The following is a 13,561-nucleotide window of genomic DNA, read 5'->3' as shown; positions in this document are numbered from 1 at the left end:
TACAAAACGTCGAGAATGACCCTACCAACCTCACCAGGAAAACTGTGAAATCTCTGGCAGTTTCCTTTCACTTGCCAGAAATGATGCTGCACAGAAACCTCACTCCAGAGCAGTCCACAACAAGGACTGGCTCAACATCGAGCCACTACAAACTGTAGCAGCGTTCACCATCAGCTTGCAGTTTGTGACAGTCTCTTAGCCTGCCTCCAGGCCATGAGAAAAATTCAAATCGTCCTTTCTCATCATCTTCTACCATCTGGCCTCATCATCGCCTTCATGGACAATGGCGCCTTCCACTAAAGAGAAAAGTGTGCTTCCCTTGATGTTTCCATGAGCAACATAAGGGCTAAGTCTGACTGCAGGGCCTTCAACTTCTTCCGTGCCAAAGCCCCCGAATCGGCCCAGCAAGAAACCACGGCAGAGTGAAGCAGTATGCCGCATGGGCCCTCGGATGTTCCACATGCCCCGGCCAGCTGGGGCCTCGACGACACTCGAGAAGGGAAACATCCAGAGGTGGGCTTGAGATTTGAAGATCGACAGCAATCGCGAGCGTCTTGCCCACCGAGAGGAAAGACGTGATATCATTCACAGCGTGCCCAGAAGACAAGTCCGTACAGCGCGTCGTTTTTCGACACTTGCAATGGTGCCAGCACTTCACATCACTCCAATCCCAGAGCATGGTGAGGTGGAAGTATTCCCTTGGGTCAAATGCGGTAATCCGCAATATCCTCCTCGTGCATCCCAATCCATCTTTGAATCCGACTCGGACGACGGGAAAGAGGCGTGGATAGAGAACGTTGACGTCAGAACAGTCGACACTGTCACGAGAGATCTGGAGCTGGGGGAAGAGCACAACGATAGTCTGCTGCAGACAGCAATAGATCAGACAGTAACGACCAGGACAAACGGCCAATCAGGGGAGGTTGAACTTTAATGATCTTAGGATAGGACGGAGGCATAGTCCTCGCGGTCCGTGCCTGTATGTAATTCTTTGTTTCTTTATGCCGGATCACCACGGGTCATTATTCCCAAATGGCATCATTTTTTTCGCGATAAAACCCGCAGATATATCTGAGGTCTTCCTGACCTGAAGCTTCTTCCGAATCTGTATCCGCATGTGTGTGTTTAAACAGGAATGATAAACGAAATAAACGAAATTCATCCCGACGGGATTGTAGATCGGCCGCTGCACGTGATGCGAGGTGACGTCGTCGGAAAGACGATGGTTGGCTTCCGATGCCCGAACCTCGGCTTGTTGCTGCTTTCGGGTTATCAGATGCATCGGAAACCCGACGGCGCAGCCTACAAAGTACAGTACATAGATAAGACCTGCGTCGTCCGCCGGCAGGCCGCCAGGCTGAATGACTGTTACTGTACAGAGCAACGCGCATACAGCATGACAGAGCCCTCGCATCAGCCTGATCCTCCCCCTTCTTGTGGGGATGACGCGGTCGCCACGAAGAATGAGGACGCGGGGACGTCGATAGACCCCACGGAGGGGTCCAAGCCGTCGCAGTCTTCGGTCTCCTCATACCAAAAGTCTCTGGCCGACGTGGCTTCTACAATGCTGTTAACTACCGATGTGACGATGGCAAGGCTGAATAAGTGAGTGGGATTTTTTTTTTTGCCTTCTTGTGGTTTAGTTGTTACTAGAACTGTCCCACGTTCATATGCATTATCCATGGCAGTTCCTAAGAAATAATAAAGTATCCTGCTGACTCATTTTATTTTCAATCGCTAGGTTGCTATCTACGTCAGATGGCCTTGGATCTGTGCTCTCCACTCTCAATTACGGTTCACATGCTCTACATTACCTTCTGGCTTCTTTACCATCAACCGCCGTTCGGAACCGTCTCCGTCTGCTCCTCCTTTACAAACTACGAGGACAAAACCCCACGATCGTATTATACTCCTCCTCCCCTTCCTCATCATCGATACCACCGTTACTCGCCCTCTCAAAACTCATATCCGAAACCCGCTACACTCTCCGTCTTTTTGCCCTGATCTCGATCTGGACCTGGGGCTCTGCCACAGCCAAGTCTCCACCCCGTGACCGGGTGCTGCGGATAGTGGCTTATCTCGAGGTGTTGTCGATTCTGGTGTACCAGGCGCTCGAAAATGTGGCATACCTCGCCTCGAAGGGGATCTTTGGGAAACGCCTGGTGAAGAGAACGGGCGGAGTCGATGCGTGGTATCTCTGGAGCACGCGCGCCTGGTTCGGGTATGTCCTGCTCGAGTTTGTGCGACTGGGCCGGGAGTCTGTGCTGTTCCGCCGACGGGAAGAGGAGCGGAAGAAGATCAGGGCGGAATCGACCCTGTCCGAAACGGAGAAGCGGGAAGAGGAGCAGAAGGAAGAAGAGGCCCGAAGACAGGAAATCCGTAAATGGAGGAAGAGCCTGGTCAATAACCTGGCCTGGGCACCATTGTGCGCCCACTGGAGTCTGGAGAAGGGGATCGGGTTGCCAGAAAGCCTGACTGGATTTATCGGTCTGATTGCAGGGTTGTGGGGGACGTATGACGCTTGGAAAGCGACTGCCACTGCATAGTCCGACAGCAGTAGCATTGGCTTGTTTCTTTCGTTCTCTTCCCAAGCCACCTTCCTCCCGTTTTTGATATTCTGTGTATCTTTATTCTTGATGTTTTTACTGTATATAGACTGTAGAATGATATCTCATGGGTTTGGTAGATCGTCTAGACGGCTTGACAAACGCTCGACCGAAATCCTAAGTGGCAAAAGTGAACAATTTGTCATGATCCCGTTGTGGCGGCAATTGAGGACAAGCTGCCTAAAAGTTCTCAGGTGGGTTTCTTGGGCACTGTACATAACCTAATTAGGTAATGCCGCGAATATCAAAAGATAGGTAGGCAAGGTGGCGTCTACTTTCCCCTAATGAGAAAGTAGGAGAGCCAGGCTTACGAATCCGTTTTGCTTTCATTTCATTCCGAAGGGTGGCTGAGTTGATGGTACTGTACTTACAAAGGAGATGTCAAGGTTCGTTATTATTACAAAGAATCGCACTGAAAGGAAAGTAAAGACAGGCCGGAGACATCCCTGTACGTGGTCATAAACATCGATGAGCAGGTATTGAGTTTTCTTGGCTTTTTCCAAAGATTCATAAAGGAAAAAGAAAGGGGATTCCCGTACATAGGCTGTGAAATTACAAGGAGCAGGGCGACAATGACAATGACAATGACAATGAGGACAGAGTGTCGAGGAAATCTACTCGAATTCGGACGGTAAGGAAAATTCCGGCTGTGATGGAAGATGATGCACGTTTTATGTTGTGGAACTCTTTCTTTCTATCATCGTGAAGAATGTCGTCCAGTTCTGGTATGATGAGTCGCTCTAGTTTGACGATATGGTGCCAGGAGAGTGTCATCTCTGCAAATCCATGCCTAGAAGCATCGAAGAGATAACTGGTATCTTTGCATTTCGTTTGTCGTTCATGTTCTGAAAGAAGATTGCACTGCTAGTTGCACTGCTCGTAAGATCAGTCCAATATCAACGGCAATGAAAAGAGTTCTTTTATAGGTTTCCATCATACTTCTGGTATGTTATAATTCTTCAATAATCCTCTCCAAAGACGTCCTCCAGTCCCCAGACACGGCATTTACACCTCCTCGTTCGTCATTCAGGGTAGTCGGGCCGGTGTGATCTCGCAGAGAGTCTCTGGACAACGACGAGGATAAGGAAGAAGGTGCAGTCCAACTAGCTCTCTGCGATCGCTCGATGTGGCGATAGAAAGTGCTCCGCAGGAAATCATCAACCTGCCAGGCTGCCCTTCTCAAAGGGATGAGACCGTCCGCCGAACCGCGCCACGCGAATGTGCCGACGGGTTCGATCGTACGCAAACTCCGAATGTTTCGAGCGTCTCGTTGACAGATCTCCACCTCGACGCTGACCAGATCCATCAGGCCGGTCTCGAACTGGTAGATGGCGTTTCTCTGGACCTCATTGAGGTTGAAGACCAACATGCCCTCCACCGAGGCTCGCGGATTCGACGATGGCGCAATCACCGGAGGACTCGACTCGGCAAACGCATACAGCTGGTAGCCAAAGAGTGTCGCCTGGGTCATGTTCTGGGCAATGTCTATGCGCTGGTCCATATCGATATAGTATTTGAGGGCGGTCGGAAGCATCAGCACGCCATAGACGAAGCGGGGAGTGCAACCCGGTTTTCTCAGGAAGTAGTTCACCTCCTCCTCAGAAAAGGTGTTGCTCATGGCAAGGCGATAATCGGCAGGGTACCAGGGCTTGATCTCCATCCTGGATGGAGCACGAGGTCTCGAAAGGAGACCCGTGTCTCCCCGGAGAACTCCAAGTCGATTGGGCAGTTGCAGTCCTGCAACTCCTACAAGTAGGCAGTGATTACATCCCTGGAGAGATGTTTGCAGGTACCGATTCTGGACAGAATCTGATGCCCGATTGGATCAGCTGTCCAGACGCTGTGACAAGAAAAGAGGATCTTAGGCAATCGAATGCCTGTGCTCTAATTAGACAAGAATGATGTCTGAAGAACTGATAAGGGTATACAATGAGTCAGTGACCGATTAGACGTATGGCTTGATGGATCTACCCGCTGGAATATTGCTATTTCAAACCCGACTGAAAGTTGAGCCTTAACAGTACCGTGGTCACCAAAGACCCGTGTAAAAGGGGTAAGTTGTGAATTGGTGCAGACATCTGCCTGGAGACAGCCGGCAAGGCTGGCAATGCTTTGATGTTGCCATGGCACAGGACGTATCCACGGACAACTAGGCTGCATTTCTTCCCTGCCTCATCACGGGCCATGGGAGGACGCCTGTGTGCGCCCGGTACTTTGCCAGCCAGGGCTCTCTCAGACACCCATGGATGGAGAGGCTTTCTCCCGATCTAGACCGATTGTATCTATAAGGCGACAGTGCTATCGGATGATAAGATGAAATTGGTATAGAAGGAGCGGATGTGGCTGTTGCAGACGTGGATGCGCAGTCTCTCGACCACAACTGAGAGCTCATGGAAGTGGCATCATTAATAATTATTGGAGCCCTAGGCATGGCACTTTGCCTCCGCATGGGACTGCTGGAGCCCTACCATGCTCGATGCGGCGGTCTGGCCACTGGGCCGCTGTATGCCATCGCCAGGCTGCAGCGGCTGTCGTCAACGGTCGACCCATCGAGCGGATTCCATGTCTTTCTCTGGGCGGTGAGGTGGCGGCAGAACCGTGGCTGCCCGCCGGGCTCCAGGCACAGCGCGGAACAGCCAGCTCAGCAGTGCTTAGGTCAGCAGCCTGCCAGTCACCACCGCCTCGGCCACCAGTCAATATCGTCACCTCTTAACGGAGCTGCCCTGCCAACCTCCAGCCCTCCTACAACCACCTCGCATCTTCCCCTTCTTCCCACTTCCCACTCTCCACCCGCCAGCTCTCTGCATCCGTCTGCTGGTTCTCGTGGTATCGACACTCTCTCATCTGCTCTCTTTCCGGGACGAGTCTTGACTCTTGTCCTTTGTGTGGTTTTGGTGTCCACGTCGTCAGGTGACGTCGACTGCAGCTTGATAACATCCCTCGCACATCCCCATCGCCAGTGAAAATGTCGTCAGAACCGGATCACGTTCACAGCAAACAGAGGGTACACCTCAAGTAAGTCATCCCCTGCCCTGTCGTAGACGATACGATGCTGACTGCTCCCTTCACAGTGACGTCTCGGGCGCCGAAAAGAAGGATGTAAGTTGATCCTCGTGAAAGAGTGGTGACCCCTCGGGTTCGCGAACTAACCCCTGTCGCAGGAGCTCGATACTGCAACGGCCATCCTCAAGAAGAAGAAGAAGCCCAACTCGTTGATGTAAGTGGCGGACTCCCTTCTAGAATCCCTTGTGATGAGGAGCAACTTGCTGACGATGAACCAGCGTGACTGATGCGGTTAACGATGATAACTCCATCATCGCCCTCTCCAACAACACGATGGAGACTTTGCAGCTGTTCCGTGGCGACACAGTCCTGGTCAAGGGCAAGAAGCGACGAGACACTGTCCTGATCGTCTTGGCGGACGACGACCTCGATGATGGCAGCGCCCGCATCAACCGTGTGGTCAGGCATAACTTGCGTGTTAAGCACGGAGACATCATCACTGTCCACCCGTGCCCGGATATCAAATATGTGAGTATCAGCCTAATCATGTGCCCCACCATCGACCTGCTGCTAACCACTGCTCGTCCATCCAGGCCAAGCGTATCGCTGTTCTCCCCATCGCGGATACCGTCGAGGGTCTCACCGGCTCCCTCTTCGACGTCTACCTTGCTCCATACTTCCGTGAAGCCTACCGACCTGTCAGGCAGGGCGACTTGTTCACAGTCCGTGGTGGTATGAGACAAGTCGAGTTCAAGGTGGTCGAGGTCGACCCTCCGGAGTACGGTATTGTTGCCCAAGATACCATCATCCACTGTGAGGGCGAGCCCATCCAGCGAGAGGACGAGGAGGGCGGCCTCAACGAGGTCGGCTACGATGACATCGGTGGTTGCCGGAAGCAGATGGCTCAGATCCGGGAACTGGTCGAGCTGCCTCTGCGCCACCCTCAACTCTTCAAGTCCATCGGTATCAAGCCCCCGCGCGGTATCCTGATGTACGGTCCCCCCGGTACGGGTAAGACTCTGATGGCTCGTGCCGTCGCCAATGAGACGGGCGCCTTCTTCTTCCTCATCAACGGTCCCGAAATCATGTCCAAGATGGCCGGTGAATCCGAGTCCAACCTGCGCAAGGCTTTCGAGGAGGCGGAGAAGAACTCGCCATCCATCATCTTCATCGACGAGATCGACTCGATCGCGCCCAAGCGTGAGAAGACCAACGGAGAAGTCGAGCGTCGTGTGGTCTCTCAGCTTCTGACCCTCATGGACGGCATGAAGGCCCGTTCCAACGTCGTCGTCATGGCCGCCACCAACCGTCCCAACTCCATCGATCCGGCCCTGCGTCGTTTCGGACGTTTCGATCGCGAAGTGGACATTGGTATCCCTGACCCGACCGGCCGTCTGGAGATCCTGCAGATCCACACCAAGAACATGAAGCTCGCGGAGGATGTCGATCTCGAAACCATCGCCGCTGAAACGCATGGTTACGTTGGCTCCGATATTGCCTCTCTGTGCTCCGAAGCCGCCATGCAGCAGATCCGTGAGAAGATGGATCTCATTGATCTTGACGAGGACACCATCGACGCCGAGGTTCTCGACTCGCTAGGTGTGACTATGGACAACTTCCGCTACGCCCTCGGTGTCTCGAACCCTTCGGCCCTTCGCGAGGTTGCCGTCGTCGAGGTTCCCAACGTCCGCTGGGAAGACATTGGTGGTCTGGAGGACGTTAAGCGCGAGCTCATCGAGAGCGTCCAGTACCCTGTCGACCACCCCGAGAAGTTCGCCAAGTTCGGTCTTTCGCCGTCTCGCGGTGTGTTGTTCTATGGTCCTCCCGGTACTGGTAAGACCATGCTCGCCAAGGCGGTGGCCAACGAGTGTGCTGCCAACTTCATCTCCGTCAAGGGCCCTGAGCTCTTGAGTATGTGGTTCGGTGAATCGGAGAGCAACATTCGTGACATTTTCGACAAGGCCCGTGCTGCTGCACCTTGTGTCGTGTTCCTGGATGAGTTGGACTCTATCGCCAAGTCCCGTGGTGGTGCTGTCGGAGATGCTGGTGGTGCTTCTGACCGGGTTGTGAACCAGCTTCTGACCGGTAAGTTCAATCTCAATAAAAATTTTCACACTTGGACCAGCATGCTAATGTGTCTTCTCAGAAATGGACGGCATGACCACGAAGAAGAACGTGTTCGTCATTGGTGCAACCAACCGCCCGGAACAGCTCGACGCTGCCCTTTGCCGACCTGGCCGTCTTGACACCCTGGTCTACGTTCCTCTGCCCGACCAGGCCTCTCGTGAGAGTATCTTGAGGGCCCAGCTGCGCAAGACGCCCGTGGCTCCCGATGTCGACCTTGCTTACATTGCCAGCCAGACTCACGGGTTCTCTGGTGCTGATCTTGGGTTCATCACTCAACGGGCAGTCAAGCTGGCCATCAAGCAGTCGATTGCTGCGGAAATTGAGCGCCAAAAGGAGCGTGAGGCTGCCGGCGAGGACGTCAACATGGAGGAAGAGGAGGACCCGGTGCCGGAGCTGACCCGCGCTCACTTCGAAGAGGCCATGAAGTCCGCTCGACGATCCGTCAGCGATGTTGAGATCCGACGCTACGAGGCCTTTGCTCAGAGCTTGAAGAACTCGGGTGGCAGCGCCTTTTTCCGCTTCCCGACCGCTGAGGAGGCTGCCGGGAGCTCCGGACAGAACGGCTTTGGTGACGCGGGCAATGATGACAGCCTCTACGACTAACATGAAACTCTGTGATGTTTTCCCCCGTCTCTATCCCCCTCTGTTATCACTGAAGCTTGAATCTATCGATTGGTGAGAGCAGTTAGGTAGTCTAAAGTAATTTTTTTTCTTTTATCTTTTTATACTCGATGAAAGAGATTGGTTTCTCTGATGTGTCTGGTTGTGTCCCCTCGAATATCTCTTATTCTTCTGTCATGCATGCATCTCCTAGGATGGTATGAATGAAGCTCTCAAGACAGTTGCAGATGGATGATGTGGAAGGGAGTCGAGGCAAAGAAAGAAAGAAAGAATACAATCCAATGGAAAAGAGAAACAAGACAGTTCAGAGAATTCCGAGAAAGCGGCGGGATCGGAGTGTCTTCATTCCCCCCTTTCCTTTCCCCCCCTTTCCCCCCCAATTTCCCAGCTGGTAGATCTATCGAAAGCGTTAAGCTGTTCTTTGTATTCTACATCTACAATTTTTTTTTCCCTTCTGCCTGCCGAACGAATAATAGATGCTTATTTAACCAATCAATTAACCAACCAACCCCAAGCAAACCAAACCAAACCAAACCAAGCAAGCTTCTATTTTCTTACTTTTGCGTGACATTTAAGACCTAGAGACAAGAATTAAGAAAAAAAAAAGATCACGGAGATGGTATCAATAAGGAAGAATTATGGTAATGTACTGTACATACATGTAGAGGAGTAGTTAGTAACGCCCGCCGATGATAGCTTGTCTCAACCCGAGTTCGATCGAAGAAACAAACGCATGATGTTACTCCGTATGATGCCGCTCTTTTTTGACCAGATTACCGAGAACGCCTCTCCCTTTCCTTCCCCCGTTTTTGTATTGTAGTCCTGTGACTTTGTATGCTTTTTTTTTACAAGGTAGCTATCTATCGTGTTCTTTTGTTTTTCAGCTGCTGGTCTTGACGTCCTTGCCTCCGGTCTTGGGTTTCTTGTCCTTCGCTGCTGGCTTCTTCGAGGGGCTCGCGTCGCCGTTCTTCAGGGGAGGACGCGGGGCGGACGTGCTGTTGCCGTTGTCGATGCTCTTACGATGACCGCCACCACCGATATCTTTTCCTGCCTTGCCCTTCTCCGGCTGCTTGCCATCCGCGGGCTCTTCCTTCTTCGTTGGCGTTGAATCCTCTGGTTGTGGTTGCGACTGCTCCTGCTCGCCATCCCCATCTGTCGCGTCCCCGTCATCTTCGATGGTCACAATCGGTCGCAGCGCTTCTTTGATCGCCTTCACCCCCTGCTCAACGACGGAACTCGGTATTCGGACATCGATGTTCTCGAAAAAGGCGTCGGTTTCCGGGTCGCGCGCTTCTCCATTATCCTCAGGCGTCACGGCAGGATGGGTTCTTCCCTCGGCGAGGGCGACAACGGCATCGACAACGTCATCGAAACGGTCACAGCGGCCAGCGCGAAGGAGTTCCAGGGAGAGATTGCGGACTCGCTCGGTCCAGCCGGCGCGTTGGAGAGCACAAAGGAGGTTATCGTGTAGGTCTTCCAGGGCAGACGTACTCGCGAGGTGATTGAAGAGATTGGACTCGAGGGCGGCGGGAGAAAGCGTCGAAGCGTCGGCGGTAGAAGTGGTTGTGGTAGTTGTGGTAGGCATTGTAGGTGGCAGAGCGTTCCTTTTCGTTCCAAGACCGATTCACAGATAATGTAGATAGATGGCAATAATCAACGTGTGTAGTTTTATCTCCAACAAGACAAAGGCCGCCGACTAGAAACAGTATCATTCAATGGCTCATCAATGCAACAACGCGGCGAGACGACAACGGGAACCGGCCCCGGATGGCTATTAGGATGCTGAATATGACAAAAGTCGTGCCTGGATGGTGGAAGAAGGTGGAAGGAAGTGTAAAGCGAACTAGACAAAGGGACATGGGCGAAACCCTCGTGTTAGTCTCTCTGGCACACTCGGAGAGGAATAGGAAGAGGCAGGATTTGGTGTAGGTACTCACATTAATTGGCGCGTATCGAGAAGATGCTGAAATGACTCTGTCCCCAGAGTCCTGATTTCCCGGTCGCTTCGCGGAAGGAGAGATGGAGTCCAGAGTATATGTATCACTCCGTAATGTATGTAGAACGCGTCTGTCCGGTGGGGCCGATCTAGAGCGTCAAGTTAATTAATGCGGAGGAACAGTGAAGTGCCGGGGCGGAGCGGAGCACACACCACAAGAGTGTTGGCTAAGCAGCAACAAAAACAATCAAACAGGAGAGTTCATTGTTGGTCGATTTTAGTTGTATGTTCAATGAATGATGTCTCCCAATGGAAGAAAAGGGAGGTTGGGCCAGCAGGGTCAGGAATTGGAGCCAGAGAGTGAATATTCTAAGGTATTATTGATGGAGAACTCCTCGACATACGCTTTCTGACTAAGCTCCTGCTTGTGCTGCTCCCATTGGCTCCGCTCTCCTGCTTGCACATTATCGCTTCTTCGACCTTGTCTACTCTGGCATGCTTTCCTAGAGCTCTGTGCTCTGCCATATTAGCATTATCAATTATAGATAAGATGCTTCCTAACAGCTTATTTCGACCCCTAGGGTCTATTTCAGACCATAAAGTTCAATTTTGAACCCTAACTAATATAGAGAATAGAGAAGTAGAATTTCTAGAGTTTTAGGCTTAAATATGGCCTCTTGCTGTACGCATGATAGCTACATCAGGTTCGTCTAGTAACAGGCGAGAAATGCTTGATGGACAAAGAGAAACTTTGGGCAGGAAATGTCGTGTCGTAAAGGGGAGGCAGTCACTGAATGTCCAGTGGTCCCCAGCTTACTCTAAAAGGAAAGAGGCTGTCCACTACAAACTCGACATGCAAAAAAATGCAACGTTCCTTGACTAGTGATATTGCAATATATTTTGGGAAAACAGGCACTTCTCCTTCAAAATTTTGACCCACGACAATTGGTTTTGATGTCGTTCGTTTTTACCTTCTTGTTAGTTTGCCTTGATTCCAAGGTTCGTGTGTATGCGAGAGAAGGAGGGGAATGAAATTATACCAATGAACATGGACATGCAAACATTTGAGGGATAGAGGCAGCGCCTCTTTTTCTTTGTATATATAGAAAGCCGCTTTCCTGGGCTTAAAGATTTTGTCCTTGGGTGAATACCCGCTGATATGCCCCTCCTTTCTACGCCACGAGTTCTACATTACATTCTTTTACTCATGGCCCTTTTTGACACACTTGGCCAGCTCATCCAGGCCATTTTGATTGGTCAACAAACCGTCCTAGATGGCCGAATCGTATCAGAATTCATATATACGGCACACACACACATACACACACACACAGAGAGAGAGAGAGAGAGAGAGAGAGAGAAGGGGTTATTTGCTCACCACCATCGACGCCGGCACCCATTTGGAAACAAACTTGGCAGCGCCGCTTTTCGGGCCCTTCCAGAGCTGTCCTCCCTTCCCGCTGCCGACGACATCATCCAGCACCGATTCTGCGAACTCCTCGGCCGAGCAACCCTTCGGGCCGGCCTCGCCGGACGCCCAGCGGGCGATGGTATCCTTGATGGCGGCGTAGCGAGAGGTAGGGGGCAAGATGAACGCAGGCTGGTTCGTGCGGAAAGGTGTCGAGATGAGGCCCACCATGAGCGTGACGACGGAGACGCCGAAGGGCGCAAGTTCGAGGCGGAGGGTCTCGGAGAGGTTCGTCAGGGCCGCCTTGGAGGAAGAGTAGATCCCTGTGGGAGAGTGGGTTAGAGGTTTTTTTTTTTGAGAGGCAAGCAGCAGCATACTATAGTAGCGTGGAGAGAGAGCCTAGGAGAAAAAAAAAGGACAAAGAAGAGGAAAAAGAGGATATAGAATAGAGATACGTACCGACCCATGGCGTATGAAGCGCCCCGCCCATACTACTCACATTGACCACACGTCCGCCCTTCTCAATCAACAAGGCAGCGATCGCTTGGACAGTCCTCAGTGCTCCCCAGACGTTGACCTCGTAGAGTCTCTGGGCATCATCCAAATCTGCGTCTAGAAGCGGCATCGTGTAACCAGCGCCAGCATTGTTAACCAGCACGTCCAGTCCCCTAGTTCCTTGGTCCTGCGTCGCTGCGGCCACGGCCTGGGCGGCCTCGGAGACAGAAGACGCGGACGTCACGTCCAGCTGCAGCGTTGTCACGTTGGGAAGGGACGTGAGCGTGGAGGGGATCTTGGAGGTGTTCCGCGCTGTCGCAAAGACTTGGTGGCCACGTTTGGCCAGGGCATGAGCTAGGGCAGCCCCGATGCCGCCGGCTGAACAGCCGGTGATGAGTACTGTCTTGCGAGACATTTGGGAGGAGAGAAGTGTAGCGAAAGGTGGGGTTAGAAAGACGTAAGCAGACAGTGCGTGCTGGGAGAGAGCGGTGGGAGTGAGTGCACTTGGAGAAATGTATCAAGAAACTCGGGGAGGTGGAGGAATTGGGGGTGAGGCTCGTTCTGCAATGCTACCTGTCTATGGCATTGTGGCTGTGAGTACGCAATATAGTCAGCCTGCCGGCCTAACCTACCCTGCTTAGATGGAGTAACACTTTGGAATACATACGTTGGCTGGCACTAGTTCTGCCCCCATGCCCTGGTAGGCCTCCTGGATAAGCCCCAATCCCCTAGGGAGCAGTTAGAGTAGTTAGTAGTAGTAGTTAAATTATACAATACTCTAGAGATACCTTGTCGTGTTATATAATTAAACTGTTAATCCACTATGATAAAGTAGTTAATTAATTAGGCATTATATATATAGCCCTCTAAGCTTAATAAATTTGTCGACATATGACCAACGAGGTCATGAAAATGAACAATGAGGATTTTACGAGATGACCTAACTAGAATTCGTCTATCAACGAGATAGAGAAAAACTAATGATCAAGCAGAAAACAGTACAGTGCTTGCATCTAATGACTTAAGAATGATAGTGACCCTGAAATTATATACAAGCAGGAAGACAGGTTATGTATAACGAGCAAAAATCACAACATGATTAATGGCTTCAGATCGGACAGGGTCAAGATCAAGACCATAATTACCCCCTACTCCTATTACAGTGAAGAGGTGTCATTCAACAGCAAGTCGCCCAGTTGGCTTGCCGTTGTTCCGCACAGGACGAAAGATCCGCACCTTGGATCCTGAACCTGGATCTCAACGCCGCGATGTGCCGTAGCCTATTCCTCACGCGGGAGTGGGATGTCCTTGAGCCTCCGTTCGTGCTTTTCGTCTTAGAGCTTGCTGGCGCCGCTGTGGCATCCT

The 13,561-nt window shown here is 51.8% G+C and overlaps 5 protein-coding genes across 5 annotated transcripts; 2 read left to right on the top strand and 3 right to left on the bottom strand.

The window, feature by feature from the left end:
• Positions 1-640: 640 nt before the first annotated feature.
• Positions 641-2,839, top strand: T310_3728 (uncharacterized protein; the record flags this gene model as incomplete). The annotated part of the gene is made up of 5 exons (XM_013473391.1): positions 641-860; positions 1,134-1,605; positions 1,742-2,512; positions 2,663-2,800; positions 2,836-2,839. 5 exons carry the CDS (start codon positions 641-643, stop codon positions 2,837-2,839), a joined length of 1,605 nt encoding a protein of 534 aa, XP_013328845.1.
• A 716-nt stretch (positions 2,840-3,555) lies between these two features.
• Positions 3,556-4,792, bottom strand: T310_3727 (uncharacterized protein; the record flags this gene model as incomplete). Its single annotated transcript, XM_013473390.1, has 2 exons — positions 3,556-4,377; positions 4,631-4,792. The coding sequence occupies 2 exons, from the start codon at positions 4,790-4,792 to the stop codon at positions 3,556-3,558; spliced, it is 984 nt and encodes a 327-aa protein (XP_013328844.1).
• Positions 4,793-5,571: 779 nt separating this feature from the next.
• T310_3726 (Cell division control protein Cdc48) lies at positions 5,572-8,339 on the top strand (the record flags this gene model as incomplete). The annotated part of the gene is made up of 6 exons (XM_013473389.1): positions 5,572-5,621; positions 5,678-5,705; positions 5,768-5,823; positions 5,888-6,063; positions 6,093-7,694; positions 7,756-8,339. The coding sequence occupies 6 exons, from the start codon at positions 5,572-5,574 to the stop codon at positions 8,337-8,339; spliced, it is 2,496 nt and encodes an 831-aa protein (XP_013328843.1).
• An 898-nt stretch (positions 8,340-9,237) lies between these two features.
• On the bottom strand, positions 9,238-9,942 carry T310_3725 (uncharacterized protein; the record flags this gene model as incomplete). Its single annotated transcript, XM_013473388.1, has 1 exon — positions 9,238-9,942. The coding sequence occupies one exon, from the start codon at positions 9,940-9,942 to the stop codon at positions 9,238-9,240; it is 705 nt and encodes a 234-aa protein (XP_013328842.1).
• Positions 9,943-11,494: 1,552 nt separating this feature from the next.
• On the bottom strand, positions 11,495-12,611 carry T310_3724 (uncharacterized protein; the record flags this gene model as incomplete). Its single annotated transcript, XM_013473387.1, has 3 exons — positions 11,495-11,563; positions 11,672-12,024; positions 12,161-12,611. The coding sequence occupies 3 exons, from the start codon at positions 12,609-12,611 to the stop codon at positions 11,495-11,497; spliced, it is 873 nt and encodes a 290-aa protein (XP_013328841.1).
• Positions 12,612-13,561: the final 950 nt, after the last annotated feature.

The sequence above is a fragment of the Rasamsonia emersonii genome (assembly GCF_000968595.1).
Source record: "Rasamsonia emersonii CBS 393.64 chromosome Unknown ctg1118621760078, whole genome shotgun sequence".
NCBI lineage: Eukaryota > Fungi > Ascomycota > Eurotiomycetes > Eurotiales > Trichocomaceae > Rasamsonia > Rasamsonia emersonii.
Note: the sequence above shows the minus strand (reverse complement) of the source record. Positions and strands in the feature narration are given on the sequence as shown.